Source organism: Aethina tumida, chromosome 1, assembly GCF_024364675.1.
Source record: "Aethina tumida isolate Nest 87 chromosome 1, icAetTumi1.1, whole genome shotgun sequence".
NCBI classification, from domain to species: Eukaryota; Metazoa; Arthropoda; class Insecta; order Coleoptera; family Nitidulidae; genus Aethina; species Aethina tumida.
This window is the reverse complement of record NC_065435.1, coordinates 62,108,073-62,132,708: the sequence shown is the minus strand read 5'-3', so window position 1 is coordinate 62,132,708 and position 24,636 is coordinate 62,108,073. Positions and strand designations below refer to the sequence as shown.

The following is a 24,636-nucleotide window of genomic DNA, read 5'->3' as shown; positions in this document are numbered from 1 at the left end:
TGTTGGTCAAATAAGACATCATAGTATTCGAGACAAATATGTTATCATCGGACGAAACCAAATACATACTTACGCTTTTTTAAAAAAGAGATTCGCACTTGATACATCATTGTTGTATCACGTCGGATGATCTCAATTTAAATTTCAATATGTTTTCAATAAATACCTTCAACAAAACTGTTGTCTTTATTACCATATAGAATATTAAGCAAAGATCAAACCGTCGAGTTACGTATTAAACGTTACAAAACGTCAATCAAACACGTCACTGTTTTAAAAATTTAATCACAATTAAATTCTTTACAATGAACTAATACATAATTAACATTGCGTTCTCAAATAAAATTAGATCACGTAATCCGTTAGCAATCAAATATCAACAAAATAAATTATTTATTTAAATAACAATTTAAAGAATATCTATGGTACTATACCTATTTTAGGTAACAGGAATTCTTATCATTGTCTACTTATCTAAAACAATTTTTCAACCAACATTGGATCAAAATTGTTCAATTAACAGGTCATCTAGTCCAATTTCTATATCAAATAAAGTTATAAATGTTTTTGTCTTAAACATATAATACATAACAATCAATTAGTTATCTCCATCTAACATTAAATGTACAAATTCCAATCTATTTTTCAAAATTATCCTTTGAATAATAGTACTAGACATTAATGTTGGACTAGAAATTTTTTATAACCTAGTTCTATAGCACTTTTCAAATGATTATTGTTTTGAAACTGTTACGGGTTTCTTTTGATTTCTATATTATAACTATTTCAAATGATAAAGGATAATCAGTTACAAGATCATTTGATATATTCCATTTTGTTATCACCTAGCATTGAAAAGTACAATATCCATTATTTCTTCAAACTTTTAATCTGTGTTATTTTGGAAAAATTGTACTTCACCAACGCCGGAAATATTCCCAATCCACAAATAAATTTCCTATTACAACATAAAAGAACTTGGGCAGTGTTGAGGAAATTAAGCCCACACCTGGAACAATAAGAATAGAATTCAAAAAAAATATTTGACAATAATAAATCATATATGGGAACTATAACAATTTAATGAAAGAAAATTACCCTAAGGGTGTAGTCCCAGGAACCAGTCGATAAAGCTGTACCATCTGGTGAAACTTGAAGGCATGAAACTCTATTCTCGTGTCCATAGAGTAAACAAACCCTTACACACTTGAGCGTGTCCCACACGTTCACTGTGTAATCGTTGTAGCCGGCAAACAACAGTCGACCTAAAATTTATATTTCTTATTAGATTAGTACTTGTTAAAATATTTTTAAATGGTATCATTAGAGAATATACTAAATCAGACAATGTGTATTGGCGTTAATGGTTACGTTGTTGGTAAGAACTAACGAGTTGAATCACTATTTGAAATTTTCGGATATTTTTGATATTAAAGTCATCATAAGAAATTCATATTCACACATTTTACGTTATCTACCATATTCTTTTTGTTCAGCCTATTAAATTAACACGTTGAAGACCACATTGCAAAATCGTATTTCTCACACATGGACCGGCATTTTTCTTATTGTTAATTATGTATATTATTTTTAAGTATTTTTTTGTGTATAATAATTTGATGTAGATATTATTAAACCCCTAGATTTACAGTATCTTTACTGTACATAAATTGTATTTAAATCATGCCCATCGGTGTACAAGCGATGACGTAAAACATGTCGTGTGCCACCCGTGAGCACGCGGGCCGGTAATGTTGCGTAGTGACCCGTCGGTGGACATGCGGTCTTCAACGTGTAACACTACATACAAAAACAGCATACCTGACACTGAGAAATCAACAGAATTCACGCCGAAAATAATACTGTCTTTACTATACACCGCCACTTCCTTATCCGCCCTAAGATCGAAAAGGCGACACTAAAAATATAAACAATGTACCCATTCATTAACATACAATTTGAAAAGAAAACTTCAGTTAAAGGAGTCTTAATTACCGAATAAATCATACAAATGGTAAATAAAACTCTCGACTATACAGATCGTTAGTTTTACTAGAGAAATATATCTCTCTTGCGCATACACCCTTCATACTTCCGATCTGATGCAACTAATAAAACTATAACGATCTCTAAAGATTAGAAGGAAAAGAGGAATATATTACTGTAGCATCGTCGCTTCCGGTTGCCACTGCGTCGCCACTAGGATGAAATTTAACGCTGTTGACATCGGATTCGTGTCCTTCGAAAGATTGCACACATTGGCCAGACCTCATGTCCCAAATTAAAACCATTTTGTCGCAGCTCTAAAACATCGGAATAAATTAAATATTTAAATAGGAAACATAAAATTAGAGCAACAAATACTTACACCTGAGACAAATGTATTCCCAGTTTCAGAGGGAGCCAAGTCAATAGACATAACATCCGCAGAATGACCATGAAAACTTTGCAATAGTTGCCCGGATTCTACGTCCCAAAGGGCGCATGTAGAATCTCCACTGCCTGTTAGTATCTGAAATGCGAAAAGTTAAACAAAATCTGTTGAAGGAATATAGACTTGTCGTATGTTTATAAAAATGCAAGAGTCTATGCCATGGAGATAGGCCAAATTTACAAAACAAACTGGATTATATAAAGATATATTAAATAACAGATTTAATCATTAAAAATCCCTTCCAAAGTTAAATTTGCTATGTTCATGTCCAGCTCAATGTACAAATTTGGTCAAAAATTAAAATTAGTGATTTATGTTACGGGTCATACCTAGTGCTAATTGCATTAAAAACGGAAACAAACTGAATATCCTTGAGTTGGATCAATATAAATTCTTTCATCATTACAGCCGGAAAAATAACAGTTAGACCCCATAGTAAAGGTAACTTTGTAATTGTTGAGCCACTACTCCTTAGAAGGCTGTAACTCGAAGACTATTTAAGATATTCATTTAAAATCTTAGTATGTTATTTTTGAAGGAATAGAAGAATATCGAAATATGTAAAAAATTAATTTTTTCAAAATTTCACACTAGGTGTTTTATTTTTCATTTACTTTCAATTAAAAAGTTCTAAAGTTAAAATAATAAAAGGTGAATAACTAACTTTTTTTGAACAAGTCCATATTTTTCGCTTGGACAAAAAGTTCTATTTGATTTACCTGTTGATCGGAATTTGGGAAGAGACAACAGCTCATGTAACTCGTGTGTGTACCCACAGTCTTTTTCTTAAGAGTAACATCCTCCTCCAAACTTAAAGGGTAAACTGTTACTTTATTGTCAAGGCCCCTGAAACAGACGGACACGGAAACATTATACCCTAACCCAACAGGTGAGTCTTAAAATAATGAAAAATCGTGAGACAGTACCCGCAAGCCACCAACGTTCCGGACGGTGCGTAGGCGCATGCCATCACCCAAGTCGTCGGCATCGTGACGGCGTGCTCCTTGTTAGTTGTAAAAGCGTCCCAAATAATCATCTTACCATCCTACACAGTGCAACAGTACACCAGTTTAGTATAGTGATTTGAATGAATTAGATAAGAGTGTATGTAATTTTTTTCAAAATGTCATTGGATTAGTTGAACTGTATTCAAATGGTGCTATCCTCACATTTAAACTATCACCACTTACATGTGCAAGATTCTGCGTAAAAATCACAATAAGTACACTTATAATTTCAATTATAGTATCAATTTATAATATGAAATTAATTAACTTTCATGCAGAATTATTATGAAAGTGGGGCAAAATTTGTTAACTTACAGTATAACTTCTATGTTCAGTTTTCTAATGTCCCCGGACAACCAAAATTAATATTGTCAAAAACATAAAAGCAATCTACTGCAAAAACCACTCCAATATAAATAAAAATATAGGAGCATATACAAGGTGTTCCACAACTTAACTGAAAAATTTTAACCACATACTGTTACATAAGAAGTCCGTTTATAAAAAAAATTGTAATGGAGCAACAGGAAAATATTCCAATTCGTCTATAAAAACTGTTCGAAATTGTTCCCATTGATTTGAATACAAGCTTTGGCCCGCCGAATCCAATTTTAGCACACCGATCTTTTTAACCTTCTATACAGGATGTTTCGCATCTTATCCGACAAATTCTATCATCATACTCACTGTCGCATAAGTAGTAGATTTATCATATTTTTTTTAAATGGACATCTTATGTAACTGTGAGTATGTGGTTAATTTCTATATATATATATATATATATATATATATATATATATATATATATATATATATATAGAAATAACATAAAATTTGTTGGATAAGATAACACCCTGTATTTTTGTAAAATTTATAAACATGTTTATAAAAAAGGTGTCTGATGAACATTTATACTGATTTGTTTTTTAAAACTTTAATTCCACTTCCTGGATAGTGATTTTTTATCAGACCCTTCGATAACAAGCCATATTTTAAACCACTATAACACACCATCACTAAACAAGCTGAGCCCACCAAACCCAAACAGTCAATGACAAACTGATCCATAGTATGATACTTTAATCATAACTTTCTTTCCTGGTATGGTCAGTAATTATTGGATTAATACATGAAATATCTGAACAAAATTTAACAACATATAGAACTCAAACAAAACATATAAACTCTGCCACCTTAAAAGCCGCAAAAGAGACAATCATTAAAGTCTTGTTTCCAAACCTGAGATGATGAAACTATATGTCTTTTGTCTGGGGACCAGTCTGAACACAGAACTTTAGCCTGGTGGCCCTTTAGGGTCCTACGAGGTTTAATATTCATATAATTAATAATGTCCAGTCGTTCCGCCACCGTGGCCACTATAAAATATTGTATATTAACAAAAATGTTTACACTAATTAAACTTAAACCTACGTGTAACATCATTGAGTTTTTGTCGTTCATCCTCCAGCTTCCTTTTCAGTGTTTCCGCTTCCTTCGTCAGTGATTCAATAGTTTCCACAGGACAATCTTTATTTTCATTTTCCATTTCAAATTTTGGAAAATACGCCTTTAATCAATAAATATTTGCGGAACATCTGGGGATTTTAAACTCGGGAGAACTACAGCTGACAGGCACTCCACTAAGCAATGCCACCAACATCAGTACGGAAATAATATTAGTATCTTCATATCTTTAAAAATTAAAACATTACGGATTGTGATAGATTTATCAATTTATGTAAATGAGAAATATATTCTATTTTAGTTTTTAAAATCTTAAAAATATTATCCATTAAGCGGAGTTTATATAGTCTCGTCATTGTCGCCGATGTCGTGGGTGCTGTTCGTAGGTGCCGATGGCAACATATATTCCAATATTTTTGAAAGGGGTCACACTGTATACTTATTTATTTGATTTATCATTAATTACAAATATTAAAAAAATACATAAAAAAGGAGTGAGCAAAATTAAAGAAACAAATTCATTTTTATATTTTTTATTTAATTAAGTAAATATTTTTTGGTGCATGTTTTTTAACAAAAGCATTTATTTTTATAAAGATAGTAAAGTTATGAATATATTATTTAGGAATTGAATTCCATTGCAGAACAATTGCACTATACAATTCTTCAGAATTTTTAAATTTTACTTTGTGGGTTGTTTGAAAATAATGGACCTATTTAATCCAAATTGCCTAGGAATGCTTGCTTAACTCCGCTTTATACTTTGATATTATAAAATGCTTTAGCTGTACACGAGCATCACGAGGTATATTTTAAATTAAATATATGAGAATTAAATTTTGTTCGCTGAATGTTTCTTAAATACGGAAGGTTTCTTTCAAAAACATATATAATAGTATAAAGGGTAATCTGTGTAAAAATATTAAAATACTGTATTTATTTAAGGAACACCTATCCAACAGACTGGCATATTTAATTTTTTATGAAAAAATTTATATTTTTAAAATATTGAAAAACAGATTGCAAAAGCCACCCGATGGTAACGTTTTTAAAATATACAGTTCTTTACAAATGCGAATAAAGTACGGCGTATGTGCATTTTAGACAGCTTACACATGCATTAGCTAATCTGAACGAGGTTTAATAATGATTCCGGTGCTTTGAATATAAAACCTTTTTTATATACAAAGCTCCAGTGTAACAGTACCTAAAAATAACATTTGTATAAAAGTTATGTAATTCCATAAGATCTTGAAAACGTTAACTCGGAAACTTCGTTAGGTACGTTAAGTGTAGTACCATGTTCCGTTAATCACAACACAAAGATGAATAAAATTTTAAATTTGACCACCCATGTCTCGTTTATTGTTGACTAACTTGTAGACTTTTTTATTTTTGAAAACAAAATTTAATGACGCTCATTTGTGTCGTGTAGCTCCATCTTTAGATACGCATTTTACATAAGATAATCATTTTGCGATATTTCCGACAAAAATCCAGTGGGTTACAATCATAATAATATATAATATTTGTTTCACAATGGTCATATTTCAATATGATATAAGTACAAAAGACTTCGTTCAACATCCATTACGTGTAAACCCCTCATAAGCTTACGAGGTAACCTAATATTTATAGGGAGTTTTCATCTGATGTTAAGATAAACATTAAAAACACGAAGTGAATATTTTGAAAGTGAAGTGTTTTGTAATTTGAATAACAACAATGTCTACACAATCAGAAGAAAAGGCTATTTGTGACGCCCTTAAAATTTTATTTGATATAAAAAATACGGGTAACGAAATGAAGGAGAAGGCGGAAAAGTTAATGATGAATATAAAAATTTCTGAAATGAAAAGTTTACCAAAAGAGATGATATATATAATACTTCATAGTCACTGTAACCTTTCTAAATTGTATCACAGAACATTGGAAATAGTTAAATGTTTAATGTCAGGTAAGGATACATCGAATTATATATTGAAGAAAAATTTTTATTCATTTAACACTCTAAATTTAAATATTCTATCAATACAGTAAATTAATATATAGTCCCTTTTATATGTCTGGAATATGTAATATTCACATACCTGACAATTATATGGTGGCATTCGTAGATAGAAAAGAAAAATGGAAAACTTGCATCAAAAAAAATTGTTGTAATTGTTTACATATATGTTTTATTAATATGCAATAATATTTCAACAATTCAAAAAATGCTCTTACATGACATTTCTACAGCTACTATACTATCAAAATGAATTAGTCATTCATTAGAATGTATTGGCTTAAACATAATATCTATTTATTTAAAAGTGCATAATTCAATAATGAATTTTTTTTACAAGATTTTGTCAATTTTTTTTTTAGAACTTGTATAATAAACCTCGGTCAAGTGTATAAAAATATGTTTATTGTTTCCTTTTGAGTTAATATACATTAAAAAAAAATCCGATTATAAATATAAATTATGGGGATTCTTTCATCTTATATGGGCCAATGGTATTCATGTACTCTATTTTATATATTATTTGCAGTCTGTGAAATAACTATTAAAACTGAATACTACCTACCGTGTGATCTCCCACTATCTGGAAAAATGGATATATGTAAGAATAGCAATAATTTTACAAATGTATCTAACGCAGAAATGAGTGCAGTGGAACTGAACAAACCAGTAAATGAAAAGGAAATTGATAATAACAAAACTCTGTTAAAGGATAATTCTTCATTTACAGGTAAGATTTGTTGGTTATTAAAGTTGGATAAATCATATACTATTATATTTTAGAGAGTGAAATAGAGGACAACGAAATCGATAGTATTCTTAGCGAAAAAAAATCTGTAGACGAAAAACAAATAACATCAGAAAGTCCCACTAAAACATCAAATAATGACTTAGTGAATTCGGTTGAAGAATGTCAGTCTGAGCAGAATGATTCAGATCACAAAATAAATACTGATCCACCCTCAGGTAATCTTATAAAACATCTGTAAATAAAATGCCACAAATATCTGCAACCTTAGAAACAAATACGTGAATGTAGTAGTATCCTTGCATAGATGATTTGTTATTAACATTATTAAGTTGTGAGTCATCAAAGCACCCTACAATTTAATACTTAAAAGTTCATCATGGATTAACCACAATAGTATCATGAACACATATCAGAAAAATCTATTTAAAATATTCTTATCATACAATCTTCAATACCATCAATTGGTTGATAAACAGTGGAGTTGTAAATACTAAAACTGCCTGCTGTTGTGTAAATTTTGACCTATACTTATTTTTGTAGGAATATTGAATTTTTTAGTGATAAACACTGAATTTTTTTTGTTTATCTAACTCACGTAAATGAACCGATCATAACTCCGTAACTACTCACCCAATTTTGGCCTTGGATGGCATTAAATAGAGAATAAAAATACCTTTCAAATGAGACGTCACAACCTTTTTTCATTAAAAAAAATAGTTGATTGCATTCATATGGTACCAGACAGCTTATGGCAAAATTTAAATAGACTAACATTTTAAATAATGAGTTCTTCTAACTACTATCTTTGATCTTTTGATTATAATAAGTTGTTTAGAATCAATTTTATTTCCTTAAAAATTTTCCACATGATTTAAGAAATTCATTTCAACAACTATTAATTTATATCATGTATCACAATGAAATCTATTTTGTACCAGATTCCAGTGCTGATATAACCGTGGAATATGATGAGGTTTTTGACAAAGAAACGATTATTCTAGGTATGTTAGTAAAATAAAAATTGTGTACATTAATTTATGTAAGACACCTTCATTTGTTTGATTTATTTATAGAAAATAAATATTGTTATTTACTATTTAGATTACGATTTTGACCTTTTTTGTTTGTATACACAAGGTCTGAACATTTATTCTTTTGTAATAAAAATAATCAACCAACTGAAGGTGGAAAGTGAATTGAACGCAATGATTTAAAAATTACAAAGACAATTTCTTTCTATTTTTTATAATATATATATATATATATATATATATATATATATATATATATATATATATATATTATATATTTTATAATATATATATATAATAATATTCAATCATAAAAAAACGCACTTATCTAATGTAAACAACAATAAAACGCTTAAACTCTTTATATATCAATTTCATAGAATTTATTTTACAAAGGTAATATTAAATATGATACTTGTCCATGTATAATTGAGGTATTTTAACAATAATTATATTATGTGGTTGTAAAATAATATTAATATAAATGACGAAGCACGTGAAATAATCAAATGACCATACAACAACTTTCTATAAGTATTTTTGACTTTCTAGTGTAAATATTACAAATGGCTTGAGTTGTGTGAACCCTAGAAAAATTAGAGGGAAATTTAAATGATCAAAATTAATTTCTAGGTCCTCCAGAAGATAACATGAGTGATTTGGAAAATCTGTCTGAAGAACCAACAGGTATGATGAAATATAGTAAATTCAAAAATAAACGTTGTGAGATTGTAATTCAAAATAGAGGTGCAAAATGCTCAATATTAATAAAATTCATTAATTATTATTCTTGTGGTATATTAATTCTTTTGAGCAGTATATATATTTTTTAAATGATACCAATCTTTCCTAATACTCATTTTCTTACAGCACTGACAGTGGAAGATGATGGTTTGAAGCCGGAACGCCATGCTGATTTGAAAGTAGCAGATAAGACCACAATTGCTCAAGACGTTTCATCATTTACAAAAGATAGTTTATTGGAACCTAGAACGGATTTAGAAATTGCGGACAAGACTATAGATAACCTTCATGTGCCAGGTATTCATTTAAAATATTCCAATACCTTATTGTATACTACTAAAAAATCTAATGGACCAGTAAACAGTATGAACAAAAATTTTTTATTTGATCAGTTTTTAACAATAATTTGAAAGAAATACATATTTTTTTACTGGTAAAAATATTTAAAAAATATCATAGAAAGGTATTTAATATAGTACCACTATAACAATTGTGTCATCATAAAAATATATAAAACAGATGTACCACAATACAAGATGTAAAAAAATGTTTGGATGGGTAATTGTATAAACTAAAAGTAACAGTCAATTAAATTAACATAATTCTGTTTTGGAGATATGGAAGATTATTCTTTTTTAACATATTTATTACTTATTGGTATTTATTATGTATAAACAAACAAAAAATGTTGTTTATGCAAATTAAAAGGGCCTACCCATATATATTAAGTATTTTCTGTATATTTCGGTCCGTAGTATTGAACCTATAATATATTATATAAATACGTTATATATAAGTATAAATTAATTTAATTTAATTGTAAATTTGCTAACATTTGTTAATTCTTTAGTAGCAACGAACTGTGATATACCAAGCTTTAATGAAACCCAAACACATCCACATTCTACTGATGTTGATGGTAAGGAAAAAAAAATACATCGTTCACCATTATTGATTTTTCATTTAAAGGTAATCCCGAATGTGACAATAATACAAATTCAAAAGAAATTGCGGACCTTAATTTGAATGACGACGAAGATAGTGATTCTTCTCTCGCCTTTGACATGTCACTTTACAAAACAATTGGAGGTAGAGCAATTATTTTTACAAACTGTGCATTATGGATTACTTCCTATATAAGCAGTCGTACAACTATTATCGACTGTTTATAAAATATTCTGCATGTTTCATTACTCACTCTCATCAAAGCTTATCGATTTTTCCATAAACGTTACAAGGACGAGATGTTCTTTCACAAAATAAACATTTTTAAACAAAGATTATTTTCAAACAGCCAGCGTTCACTTTATGCGGCAGAAGTAGTGATTGTGGAAAAGCCGATGAGACATTCTGTTAATTTTTGCATAACCTGGTATTTTTTAGTTTTTTATTGACTTTTTAAAAATTCTTATTTTCCAGGCCCTCATACTTACAGTTATTATAATAAAAATATTGTGGCGAGACCTAGAAAGCAAAATCTATAAATTTTGCAGTTATTATTAATTAATTAATTAAAAATTACCCTGACATAATTAAATCCTAATTAATTTTATACTATTACATTTGCCCTTATTTCCTATATTTCCAACAGATTGAATACTTATTAATTTGTTCTCTTGTGTCGTAGTACCATCTAATTCTGATATCCTGGCCTTTAACGACGCTCAAGTAGGTTCAAATTCAATTAGTGTAGCTGGTAAAAACAAAAAACTTAAATCATTCTAACAATATAACTATTATCGAGTTTTGTTGAAAGCTAAGCCGGTATGTCACAATAATGTAAATTTAGCAGAAAATGAAGAAATTGATTTAAATGACGATGAAACCAGCGATTCTTCGTTCATCTTCGACATACCTGATTCAGATCAAGGTACAAATATTCTGTGAAGAAGTTTTTAGATGGTGTGGGATTAGAGACAAGAATTGTTAAATTATTGAATTCCTAAGCAACAATTACATATATACAAATGTAACAAATTTTAACTATTTTCTTTATTTACATCACTTAATTTATATAAATATAATATATAATTTACAAACATTATTATTATAATTGCAAAATTAATGAAATTTAAAAAGGGGACCAAATAGTATAAAAATTGTATCAACATTTGCTCTAATAATATTATTTAAAATTTATTACCATTAATATGTTTCATTGTCTTTTATCACTAACATTAGGGCTAATGAACTCTTTCAACTTTCTAGTAAAGATGCATGAACCACATATATTTCAGATTACTTGAAATACACGGTTATTTTTTTTTTTTTTTTTGTTGGAACAGAGAGGGGAAAATGTAAAAACCCCTCTCCGGGTACCGATCCGGAGATCATAACCAAAATGCTTCTCATATGCGATTACTCACATATGGGGAAAACAGGGCGTATATTTGCATATACGGGTTTACTGAACCAGAAGACGTGGGACTGACATAGATGCCAGCCCCCTGTCAACTGGGTTCGGAAGAACAAGTCCAATCTGAGGAAGATTCAAGATCTTCCTGGGTATGGATTGAACTTGCAGTTAGATCCGTTGGCTTCCCACCACCACTGGCTTGTGGAGCGGTACTGAGCACCAGGACCACGACAAGGTGGATCCATCCTGGTGGAAATACACGGTCTATTTGCATGAACAATCTGAACAAATTTCGTAAATATGGTATACTATTTATCATAAATGTTTTTAAGTACAAAAATTGCCTTATTTTCACACTACTTCTTTACACATTTGATAGATACACACTGTAAAAGAAAAAGTATCATATTAGATAAATTTTTCCAATTTTGCTAATAGAATGACAAGATTTCTTGCGATACACCATAATTACGAGAATTGTTAAAATCTGTGTATGTTTATTATTATTTTAACTTGGTAGTTCACCTAATTATGTTATAAAATGTATTTAAATTCGTGTCATTTTAGGAAAGGTGTCCGAGCCATATTGTGAAGAACATAAACAACCTCCTGCTTCAAGTGATGTTCCTGAATCTGACAATAACCCCAAGATCATATTAACCAAAGAAAACGGTAAACATTATTTCTTTTTGCATAAAAATTTCAGCATACATATTTGGAATATACGGACTAGACAGTCCACAATTGATGTAAAATATCTTTCTTTTTGAAATACTCAATTCCCTTGGTGTAAATAGTCATGTATGTGAGAATTAGAAGAAATTTTTTAAATATGGTTTCCCAATTAAATGTTTTTGAATACAAAAATTACCTTATTTTCTAACTACTTTATTGTACATTTATAAATTAATGGACAAATACTGCGAAAGAAAAAGTGTCAATAATAGTGCTACATCTTCTATAAAATCTTTCTAATTTTAACTAGTTTCACAGTACTTACCAATAGTTAAGATGGTTTTCTTACGATATATCGTAACTGGGGGAATTTGTGTATGTTTATTGTTGTTTTAACCTGATGGTAGATATGATTATATTATAAAATATATTTAAATTCTTATCATTTCAGAGCCAAGTTGTCAAGAACATAATCAACCTACTGTTTCAAGTGTTACTCCTGAATCTGACAAAATGGAAATCGGTAAACATTATTTATTTTTTCATAAAAATTTGAGTATATATATATATATATATATATGTTGATGTAAAATATATCTTTCTTTTTGAAATACTCAATTACCTTGGTGTAAATAGTCATGTATGTGAGAATTAGAAGAAATTTTTTGAATATGGTTTCCCAATTAAATGTTTTTGAATACAAAAATTACCTTATTTTCTAACTACTTCATTGCACACAAATTAATAGATAAATACTGTAAAAGAAAGTGTCAATAATAGTGCTACATTTTCTATAAAATTATTCCAATTTTGACTAGTTTCACAGTACTTACTAATAGTGAAGGTAGTTTTCTTATGATGGTATACCTGATTATATTATAAAATATATTTAAATTCTTATCATTTCAGAGCCAAGTTGTCAAGAACATAATCAACCTACTGTTTCAAGTGTTACTCCTGAATTTGACAAAATGGAAATCGGTAAACATTATTTCTTTGCTCATAAAAATTTGTGCTCCGTAACTGCGGAAATTTGTGTATGTTTAAATTCTTATCATTTCAGAACCAATTTGTGAAGAACATAATCAGCCTACTGTTTCAAGTGATACTTCTGCATCTGACAATAAGGAAATCGGTAAACATTATTTCGTTTTTTCATAAAAATTTGAGCATACATATGTATATATACATACTCCGTAACTGCGCGAATTTGTGTATGTTTAAATTCTTATTATTTCAGAGCCAAGTTGTCAAGAACATAATCAACCTACTGTTTCAAGTGTTACTCCTGAATCTGACAAAATGGAAATCGGTAAACATTATTTCTTTGTTCATAAAAATTTGTGCTCCGTAACTGCGGAAATTTGTGTATGTTTAAATTCTTATCATTTCAGAACCAATTTGTGAAGAACATAATCAGCCTACTGTTTCAAGTGATACTTCTGCATCTGACAATAAGGAAATCGGTAAACATTATTTCGTTTTTCATAAAAATTTGAGCATACATATTCCAATTTGTATAGTTACTAACAGTACGGGTAGTTTTCTTACAATGTAACAGCGGGTTATTTTTGTTTTAACGTGATGGTACACCTATTTATGTTCTAAAATATATTTAAATTCGTGTCGTTTTAGGAAAGGTTTCTGAGCTAAATTGTCAAGAACATAATCTGCCTACTGCTTCAAGTGATACTCCAGAATCAGAAAATAATAACAGTATAACAACAACCAAGGAAATCGGTAAAAATTTATTCCTATTATGTTATAAAATATATTTAAATTTTTGTCGTTTTAGAAAATGTTTCTGAGCCTAGTAACAATCGCAATGTAACATCAACTGAGGAAATCGGTAAAATTATTTCTATTTGCATAATAATTTTGAACATACATGTAGATATTATATTGTCCAAAATTGGTGGATATAATCATGTGAAGTCTTTACACAAAATTTCGGACCATATAATTATTTACAATATTCCATTTAGGTGAGAACATTCAGCAACCAGATACCGAATATATTCAAGAAAATGAATCTGGTACGTTTATTGATGATGTGAATATGGAGATTGTGGTAATCTGTTTGATTTCAGATCCATATACTCTGCTTAAAGTCATTAAAGAAGAACTTGTGGAGTGCGAAGAAACAACTATACCGCCGCCAATCAGTTCTGTACCTCAATGTTACGCGGATAATCTTCTTCAAGATCTGCGTGAATTGTCTTCTGAAGATTCCAGTCCAGAGAGGTAAGTCTTTAAAATTGATTAATCGGCTAAAAATTTATATGATTTAAAAGTTTCCATTATGTATGATGGTGTCAGCGATGCCTAAATAACAAATTGTATATCAACTAAATCGTTCATTTTATACTCAAAACTCAAACTGTAACTTTGGATTCAATAATATTTTATCAACACAAATTATACACAACACAACAAATAGTGACTTTTCATTATAATTATAATCGTAACTTAATAGAAACAAAATTTTCAAAACAGGTGTAAAATTATAAATATTGGTACTTTTTTATAAGAATGATGAATGTGATACTATTTAACTTAATTGATTCTATATTATTTAATTAATATTTTGCAGTGTCAACTCTGATGAAGATTTGATGACCACTGGTGATGAGTCGTCAAAAGTAGTTGGTGGTAAAACGTATGTATTTCATTTTTTATATTTCTGAAAGTTTTTTACTCATATGTTTTAGTCGGAAGAAATCACTTAAGAAAAAAAAAGTTAATTCTGGAAAAAAATCATGCACAATTGTATCGTCTGATGACGACATAAATAAGTAAGACATGTTCCTCTTGTAAGATTGTTGTACTAATTGAGCATGTTTTAGATTATGTGAACTAGATTCTCTGAATAGAAAGAAAAAAAATAAAAATTATGAAATACCATCTAAGAATAATGAATCATCATCAGTATCGAAAAAGAAACGCAAAATGACAGTTAAAGATTCTTCAGACACCACCGATTCGGATCTTGAAGACTCTGTTGCTGGTTCACCCGAAAAAGATTACTCTAATGATATGGATTGGGAAAATATGGATCAAAATGATCCATTAACAGACAAAGCCTACGACGCTCTTAAATATCTTCAAAATTCTACAGACGATGAGGAAATGGACCTTTCACAGTCGCCTAATGAACAAAAGACAAAAAATAATATTAAACGAAAAAATAAAGGAGGACAAAAGGAGAAGAAGGTGAGAATAATTGTAAGTACAAGTAGAAGATACATTTTTATTTTTTTTTTTCTTGTCAGAAATTAACTTTGGAAGAAAAGAAAAAGAAAGAATGGATGAAAGATCCTCTACTCAGAGGTAAATTAACATCAAGCGATTCAGATGTGGAATTTATACAGTAAGTCGATATAATCAGGAGCTTACCTTAGACAAGAAATTTAGACATTACTAATTTGTTTGTTGTAAATTAATTTAATTACATATTTTTTGAAAGGATTAAACCAAAAGAAAAGACCAACAAAAAAAGGGAGCCACAAGAAGAATGCGCAGAGACACCGCCCACCAAGAGACGAAGGCTCAAGTCAGAGAGTTCCTCCGATGACGAATTTATAGAGTAAGTATTGCATAAAATTATCGTAATGATTATAAAATAGAATACATAATAAAAATGATTTTGGCTATTTTATTAGTTATGATAATTTTCTAATTATGCTGATAGTGTTTTTATAAACGTAAAGCTATAAACGTAAATAATTGTGTTATTAAAGGTGCTAATTCAATTTTTAGGGAGGTGTGTATGACGACTGATTCGCCAAAGAAAGGCAGACGAAATATCAGAGCCCTGATGAACGACAAGGATTTAACAGAATCCACACAGAGGGCTAACTGTGAGGAACGGGAAAGAGTGGAACGTATAAAGAAAATAGAGAAAAAGGTTTAATTAATATGTCATTTTTTTGTTATTTATTATTTATTATATATAAAACCTTTTAGACTACGGAGCTGTCACAATCCAACAAATCGGCTGTGATTTTAGATGCGGACGACGACGGTAACTGGATTCAGGTTGATCCAATTCTTGCAAAACGCCTAAAACCACATCAGGTGAAGGGTGTGAAGTTTATGTGGAACTCGTGTTATGAAAGTATAAGTCGCCTCAAAATCAACGAAGGTGGGGGCTGCATTTTAGCTCACTGTATGGGATTAGGAAAGACGCGACAGGTCATCACATTATTGCATACTCTCTTCAGCCACAAAAGTGTGCCGATACAACATGCTTTGGTTGTGTGTCCTATGTCCACTGTGAGCAACTGGGATAACGAAATGAATTTATCACTAAAAGACGTAGATAATATACCCTTCTCCTCTTTCTCGATATGGTATGAATGTGTTAAAGTTCGGAAACTTGTTACTTATTATATTTTTAGTAAACAGAAAGATAAATTAAGGAAGAAACTAATAGTTGAAACATGGTGGAACCGGTGTGGTATTCTCGTTATATCCTACGATACGTATGAATCATTAACTAGGGATTCTGCATTGTCGAAATTGGACGAAGGCACTCGAAAGATTTTGATCGAGGCGCTTACTGACCCAGGTAACAATAATTATTTTAAAATACCAATTATATATCATACATAATAATAAAATTACCAAGCTATTTACTCATATCTTTACGATTTCATTCTTTTAGGTCCAGATTTGCTCATATGTGATGAAGGGCACTTACTTAGAACTGACCAGTCGCTCAGGTCCATTGCTCTTAATAAGGTTAAAACCAAGAGAAGGATCGTATTGACGGGAACTCCTATGCAAAATAACCTCTTAGAATGTAAGTAATATTTTCAACATGTTTTATAATTTATGCTAAGTAACTGTTGCTTTATTGAATACTATTTTTATCTAAATTAGTTTAAATTAATTAATTATTTGTATAGATTATCAAATGGTGAACTTTGTAAAACCAAACCTTTTGGGTACTTTAAATGAGTTTAAAACAAATTTTGTAAACCCAATAAGGAATGGTCAGTATGATGATTCAACAACAGAAGACTGTCGGCTAATGAAAAAGCGCACACACGTTTTAAATCAGCTACTGAAAGAAACAGTCCAGGTAATTCTAATTGATGGAAAAAACTAATGTTTGTGATTGCTATACTGAGCTTTGTAGAGAATGGAGTCTAATGTACTAGAAAAATATTTACCCAACATACTGGATTATGCCGTGTTTATAAAACTTGGACCTCTTCAAGCGGAATTATATCATTCGTTTATAAATTTAAGGATTAAGAAACCCACACTTTTCGGAGATTACCCCCTTCTCAGTCGTTTGACTACGCATCCGTATGTTATGAAAATCGACGAACAAAAAGTAAGAATTTTTTGGTCTGGAAGTTTCAATTATGCTTACTTCCAGATTTGTCTTTCAGAAACATTCGAAAATGCCCAGAGAACGAGATGTAATTGAAACAGATGATTATGGGAATCAGACTACCCTCAAGGAACTGGATATATGGTACAATTCTCTTCCTAATGTTATTGAGACAAATTACGAAATTGGGGGAAAATTATACATTATGAAGGCCATCATTGAAGCCTGCGAAAAATTAAATGACAAATTGTAAGTAAATTTTAATATACTTAAATTAAAATGGTTTACAACCATTTTTCACTTCATATCCCCCACAGATTCTCGTATAAATTTTGTCCCACTAAACACGAAAATCACAAATTTTGTATATGAAAAATTAAGTTAAACAATCATTCAAATTAAAGATAAATGAACATTCTTCAACTTTCATTTATATAGTTTAGAGATTGTTCCACTAGTTCAAATGCTAACGATTGTAATAACTTAACAAAGTCGGTTTTTCGGACAAAAATCAATATCTAAAATCACAATTTAAGCCAATTTTGAATTTTTTACGTGCGGATGACATTTTAACGAAAAAAATAAGCTACTGAACTGAAAAACGAAGGTAAAATTAAAAAATTAAGTGTGATTTTCAGGTTTAGTGGGCCAATATTTATAGAAAAGTGATAATTTGTAAACTAGTGTTATTGGTGATTATCATTTTTTCATAAAAATAATTAAAACTATGTTAACCAGGTTAATATTTTCGAATCATCTTACGGAAATGGATTGCATAGAATATTTTCTAAAAAATCGTGGCACCAACGGATGCGCGTCTTGGATTCCAGGAAAAGATTATTGTCGCATGGATGGGACAGTTCTACCTGAAGAACGCGCGTCCTTATGTAACAAATTCAACGACGAAAACAATAAAAGGCTAAGGTAAATATTAACTCATTTGATATTAATTGAATACTAAAATTGATAATTTTTCAGAGTTTTCCTATTGTCGCACAGAGTCGGTGGCCTAGGATTAAACCTAACCGCTGCCAACAGGGTTATTTTGTTAGGCGTTAGCTTTAATCCCAGTTATGACATCCAATGCGTCTACAGAGCCTACAGATTTGGACAAAAGAAGCGAGTGTTTGTGTATAGGCTAATGGGTTTGGTAAGTTAATGATTTTCATCACGTGTACTCAAATGTTTATCTTAATTAAAATTCATATCATTTTATAGGGTACCATGGAAGAAAAAGTCTACCAACGGTCTATAACAAAGTTGGCAGTGTCTAGTCGTGTTTTGGATAAACACCAAATTACGCGGCATTACAAGTCTGTAGAATTACAAGAAATATACAATGTCAACTTAAGACAGGACGAATCAAGGCCAATGCCAAACGTTCCAGAAGACAAGTTGCTTGCTAATTTAATCTCGAAACACGAGTGCATTTTTAAATTTCATGAACACCGAGGTTTGTTGATAAATAGACCGGAAGAAGATCTGAACGAATCTGAGAAGGCACTCGCCTGGGAGGAATTTCACAGGATAAATGAAGGTTGGTCAAATAAACGTGCGTGGAATTGGTTCTGATTATAAAATTTTTTGTTTTAGTGCCATCAGGTGATTCTCATGTCACAATGGTCAGGGAGATTCAGTAAGTATATTGGACCATTTAAATTATAATCACATTTATTAAATTTTCAAGATATTTTAATTTTTGTAATTTTAAATCACAATGATTAAATTTTTAGAAAGGGTGTGCTAAATGAATCTACTAAGCAGCCATTACAAAAGCAACCAGTTTCTTCAACCAAAAATCTGAAGGCTGCCACACAAGAGCCTTTCAAAGTTGCATGTGGTCGTAAGAATAAACCTGTGGCAACTATAACTACATCCGAAATCACAAAGGAAAAATCTGAAAATATTATTCAAGGGTCTCAAAATGACGAGATTATAATATTGGATGATCCACCTAATTCCCCACCTGACAGTAAGTATAATTTTTTTTGGACAGCACTCTTCTTTTCGTTCAATAACTCCTTTTTTGTTTGTAGATAACACCACAGTTGTGATTAATGATGATGACGATTGTGTAATTGTCAGTCCTCCAAGTGCCGTTGCTAACGATACTCCTTCACCATCCATTGAACAGAGAATAGTGAAAGCCATCAAAGAGTATCAAGGTCTAACTGTCACAGAACTACCACGAAGGAGTTTGCAATAAATAAATAAACTATGCTTTTGATAATAATTAAACAAGAAATATTTTTTTATTAAAAATATCTTTGTTAGAGAGTTGTTTTATTTGCGCGTTCAAAACGACGTAAGTCCAGTCCACGATAATACTAAATCTAAATAAAAAACAATGCTATTACAAAATCGATTTTAATATAGTACAGTAAAAAACTTATTAATTAAAATCACAATCTTTAATCTGTAGCATCATCCTTGGATACAGAGAACGGCTCTGGTACATCTTCAACTCCACTGTCGGCAATAACCACATCCTTGATTGGCCTGTCTCTGCCGTCAGTTTGCGTCGCTTCAATCTTTCTTACGACGTTCATACCGCTTAGAACTTTACCGAACACTACATGTCTGCCATCTAACCATGAGGTTATTTTGGTTGTGATAAAGAATTGAGATCCATTCGTGTCTTTGCCTGCATTAGCCATGGACAGCCAGCCAGCGCCATAATGCTTCAGCTTGAAATTTTCGTCGGCGAAACGTTCTCCATAAATGCTACGACCTGAAACAATTTAATTACACATCTCTCAATATATACATATAAAATATTGCACAGTTTTAATACGGACAATAGAATGCTAATTTAACAAAACATATGTAATAAGAACAAGTTATTAGGAATTATTTTAGAACTCCTATAGGAGTCAATTTTACCATATATTATTATGTACTTTTTCTGCAATTATTCATTATACACTTTTTAATATTTTATGAGCATTGAATACATTTATTTGTTGTACACTCAGAATGTAAATCGATAAATAAGTTTTATAGCAATACAAAGTTATTTCTATTAAAACGATGAAAAAAGTAAATTATCAACTTCTATTGTAATTCAAAAAACACATTTGATTAACTGAATTTTCATAATTTATTATATATATTCACATTATTACAATGTTTCTTTGTTATTTCATCCAGAGAAATAATATTTAATAATTTTATTGTAAATTCATAAAACCCAAGCAAAGTATAAAACGAGTACATGAAATCTTCCGCCATTGCTCAATCTTTAACACCGATATTGAAGATAATTGCGTAAACGTTTAGATGATCTTTTGAATATGTTAATTTTTAAATGGCAAATTTACAATCATTTTGGTTAATTTTGTGTTTGGTAATAAGGTCAGATGCTGTTTAGCATTCTATTATGCAAATGTAAAATGTAAACGATGAGACGTCTGTTGTATATTCATCTCAATTGGGTTATATTAATATAAACCAGCATTTTTAAAGCCACTATGTGCTATTAATACGTACATACGTCTTTGTGTTGTAGATTGATGATAGGGACAAAGAACAGACCTAAACCATGTTTTAGAGTAGACTGTTTTATAGAAATTATCCTTTATTTACACATGAAATTGATATATAGGACAAAAAATAATTTATTATACATTCTACTTAAAATATTCTTGTAGTTTGCAACATTTAAGTTATCAAGACCAACGTAAATACACAACTTATTAATAATTTATCAGACAATTAATTTTAATCTTTAAAAAACATAAATCCAATACCATATACGAGTAAAAAACAAAGAATAGTAGGCTTCCACATTGAACTTTAGAACAAGTAAAACTTTAGATTTTACCAAATAAATTCTATTTAAACTAGTCAAACTTCTTAAACATGATTTAGTGGGGTTTCTTCAAATTATTAAATAATATCTTGATCATTTTGTCCTAAATTAAAGGAGATGTTTCGTACGTACGTACATTTGTTAAAACTTCTTTATTTCTTGGCATGTTCTATTTTTTATTACAATAAAATACCGTTCGGCCAACCTTTTTGAGGAGAAGAGGTTGGTTCGTAATATAATAATAAAAAATAATCAACATACAAGAGATCAAATTTACAATTTTAATTTCGATTTTATTAGTCAAACTTTTTAGACATACTTTTGTGAGATTTCTTCAACTTAAGAAACTACATTTTAAATGAAATATTTCGCACAACACTTTAAAGCTTTTTTACTTCTTGGCTGTCCTATTTTTTTATAAAAAATTTGTTTGTTCAACCTTTTTTATAGAGAAGAGGTTCACCTTATAAAAATCACTCTAAATTAGATATAAAGGTAGTTTGTTCTAACTATTAATTTTCTTATCAGTTATCACTGCTTGTCATTCTTTATTTATATTTTAAATTTGTAATTGAGTATATAACTGATTAAAAATTTCAATCAAAACATTTAAGATTAACAGAAATAATAATAAATACATAAACAATTAATTAAAAAAAGATTTTTAAGGAATTATAACTGATAATAAGGCGTTTTTATTTGTTTAAGTAAGTTGAGTGTTCCTACATTATATAACAACGTGTTTTGGAATTAGATGCTGACTACTGATTATTTCGAGTTTTATCGATTTTATAATGAATACGTGATTAGTTCCAGGTTAACGTACACAAATCAAAAGTAGATCACTTTTTTTTTCTACAGCTGAAAATCAATTTTGATAAAAATTAAAACACTCACCTCCGGTACCGTCACCTTTAGTGAAATCGCCACCTTGGATCATGAATCCGCTGATCACCCTATGGAATTTACTACCCTTGTAACCTTCGCCAGCCGGTCTTTTGGCCAGTTCCTTGAAATTCTCCACGGTTTTCGGCACGGTTTTGCCGAACAAACCAATCACGACCCTACCGACCGCTTCATCGCCGATGGTGATGTCGAAGTAGACCTAAAGGCAAAAAAGAAATGGTTAAAAATAACTTGCACGTTTTTCTTTGTTCGCAACTGACTTTGTCCGTGACTTTCGGCCCTTTTTTGGCATCGTCGCTGACGGCCAATGCCACCAGGCCGGCGAACAAAATAAGTTTCTTGAACATCCTCGTGCGTATGCCTTTTTGCGACGAAGAACGGCGGATGAATGACTCGATCACAACAATCAAATTGGAGTGAACGTTCGCGTTATTCTCGGACGAATCGGGTGCGGCCACGAGGCGGAAAATGACGAACGCCTTCGCCGGCCGGTTGAACACGTCGACAGATTGGGAGCCGGCGTTCCTGTTACGATTTGTTCACTTCGGACGACGATTTAAATACTTTTTTTTAAAATCTATTTAACATCTGTAATATATGAACACTAGTAACGTGTAATAACGGTGCACTTAATTAAATTATTTAAAACTAATAAATGAACGGTAATTTTGGTAATCTAGGTGAGATGAATAAATAGCTGTGCTCGATCAAAAAATTGTGAGGTAAAAGAATAGAGAAGTATAAAAAATATTTAAATAAGCATATACTCCTGGTTAATGTGGCTCAAAAATAAAAAAAAAATTAACTAACATTTAATAAAATAATTTATTTAAAGAAACTGTCAATTTTTCATGCAAAATTACCGACATATTCGGAATCCAATCACCCAACCTATTTATTCACAAAAATGTTTTATATATATTTTATATATATTTTTTGGATAATTCTTGTACTCTAAATATGAAAATTATATTCTTTTTTTATTTGGATCATAGACATAGATAGTGGCAAATATCTGTTTTTCTATTTATAATTTTACTTAATAATGAGTAGAAAAACGAATATTTAAATTTACTGCTCGTATAAGAAACCAAGAATAGTCTGACGTCGTATCTAAAACACTATCTTTTTTCAAGTTTAATTATGTCGTAAGGCATAGATTTTATGGGAACAAAATCAGAAGACTGAATCTTGAAAAAAGTCTGTAAAAAATCGCGTTTGTTCATTCATTTTTTGAATTTTATCTTTTTGAATTTTTTAATCAAAAGTAAGTTTTCATGAAAAAAAAAAATATTTTTTATGTCAGCTATTTTTTTAATCAAATTTATATATGCATAAAATTTCAATTTTTGGCTGTATGTTGTCCAATATCTTTGAAGTTTGCTGATGTTCGATATGACTTAGTTCCGATGACATCAGGGAAAGTTATAATGTCCCAACTTTATACGAACATTATAATAAATTCCTTCCTATACCATAATGGAACCCCCTTGAAATGAATAAAACACTTCGACTACTTCGTAAAATACCTCGTCTGGACCAGAACGCAAACTCGACAATCATCATTGTACATCCCAAATCTATTTTCATCTGTGAAAAGTACAAATTCTCATTCTTCCACCACGAATTGCAACACTTTAATTGGTCTATTCCACTACCCCTCTCAGTTAATTTACGTCTAGGTATAATTATCCGAATAAATTTAGACAAATAGTCGTGAAAACACTATTGTAATCAATTATAAACTAAATGTACGTTGCATTGACTTTCCGTTTCTTTTATCTTTTTATATCGAATTCCATATGAATGGGATTAATTATAACATCGTGACTCGTGCAGACCAATTAGTTTGTTCCTTTGTAGCAGTGTGTATGTAAGTCTTTATAAGATAACTAAGAGAATTATAAAACTTGTAAAAATCGCTATTTGTTTATTTTTTCTTATTCCCCTGTCGACTGATTTCTGGATTATAATTTTTTGACATTGTTTCATTTATACCCTGTATAATTAAATATTTAATTATAAAAATATAGAACGAAAATCCGACTACATTTTTTGAAGTGTGATTAAATTTATCAGAAATGTTAGACGAACTGCGAGTGTAG

General features: G+C 30.2%; 3 protein-coding genes across 16 annotated transcripts; 1 reads left to right on the top strand and 2 right to left on the bottom strand.

Annotated features, from left to right (window-relative positions):
* Positions 1–268: 268 nt before the first annotated feature.
* On the bottom strand, positions 269–5,116 carry LOC109605381 (guanine nucleotide-binding protein subunit beta-5). Its single transcript, XM_020021956.2, has 9 exons — positions 4,873–5,116; positions 4,681–4,817; positions 3,361–3,479; positions 3,154–3,280; positions 2,369–2,512; positions 2,163–2,303; positions 1,822–1,918; positions 1,099–1,265; positions 269–1,009 (listed from the first exon to the last, which is right to left on the bottom strand). The coding sequence occupies exons 1-9, from the start codon at positions 4,985–4,987 to the stop codon at positions 998–1,000; spliced, it is 1,059 nt and encodes a 352-aa protein (XP_019877515.1). The 5' UTR covers positions 4,988–5,116; the 3' UTR covers positions 269–997.
* Positions 5,117–6,560: 1,444 nt separating this feature from the next.
* Positions 6,561–20,087, top strand: LOC109605209 (transcriptional regulator ATRX homolog). Of its 14 annotated transcripts, none has more exons than XM_049970099.1 (37): positions 6,561–6,862; positions 7,443–7,643; positions 7,697–7,879; positions 8,603–8,665; positions 9,329–9,382; positions 9,566–9,736; positions 10,290–10,358; positions 10,409–10,528; positions 11,067–11,135; positions 12,363–12,467; positions 12,922–12,993; positions 13,380–13,451; positions 13,534–13,605; positions 13,711–13,782; positions 13,865–13,936; positions 14,106–14,210; positions 14,266–14,319; positions 14,456–14,506; positions 14,561–14,714; positions 15,064–15,129; positions 15,182–15,265; positions 15,317–15,683; positions 15,743–15,840; positions 15,937–16,056; positions 16,230–16,377; positions 16,437–16,822; positions 16,871–17,040; positions 17,137–17,274; positions 17,381–17,556; positions 17,614–17,814; positions 17,873–18,063; positions 18,553–18,738; positions 18,793–18,964; positions 19,033–19,351; positions 19,408–19,450; positions 19,548–19,786; positions 19,848–20,087. In XM_049970099.1, exons 1-37 carry the CDS (start codon positions 6,631–6,633, stop codon positions 20,018–20,020), a joined length of 5,268 nt encoding a protein of 1,755 aa, XP_049826056.1. In that variant the 5' UTR covers positions 6,561–6,630; the 3' UTR covers positions 20,021–20,087. The 14 variants fall into 14 exon arrangements, with proteins under 14 accessions (XP_049826056.1, XP_049826061.1, XP_049826086.1 ...); XM_049970101.1 differs by having other exon boundaries at positions 6,562–6,862; positions 19,851–20,087; XM_049970104.1 differs by lacking the exon at positions 8,603–8,665.
* Positions 20,088–20,165: 78 nt separating this feature from the next.
* Positions 20,166–23,054, bottom strand: LOC109605652 (peptidyl-prolyl cis-trans isomerase B). The gene is made up of 3 exons (XM_020022250.2): positions 22,792–23,054; positions 22,523–22,730; positions 20,166–20,545 (listed from the first exon to the last, which is right to left on the bottom strand). The coding sequence occupies exons 1-3, from the start codon at positions 22,876–22,878 to the stop codon at positions 20,226–20,228; spliced, it is 615 nt and encodes a 204-aa protein (XP_019877809.1). The 5' UTR covers positions 22,879–23,054; the 3' UTR covers positions 20,166–20,225.
* Positions 23,055–24,636: the final 1,582 nt, after the last annotated feature.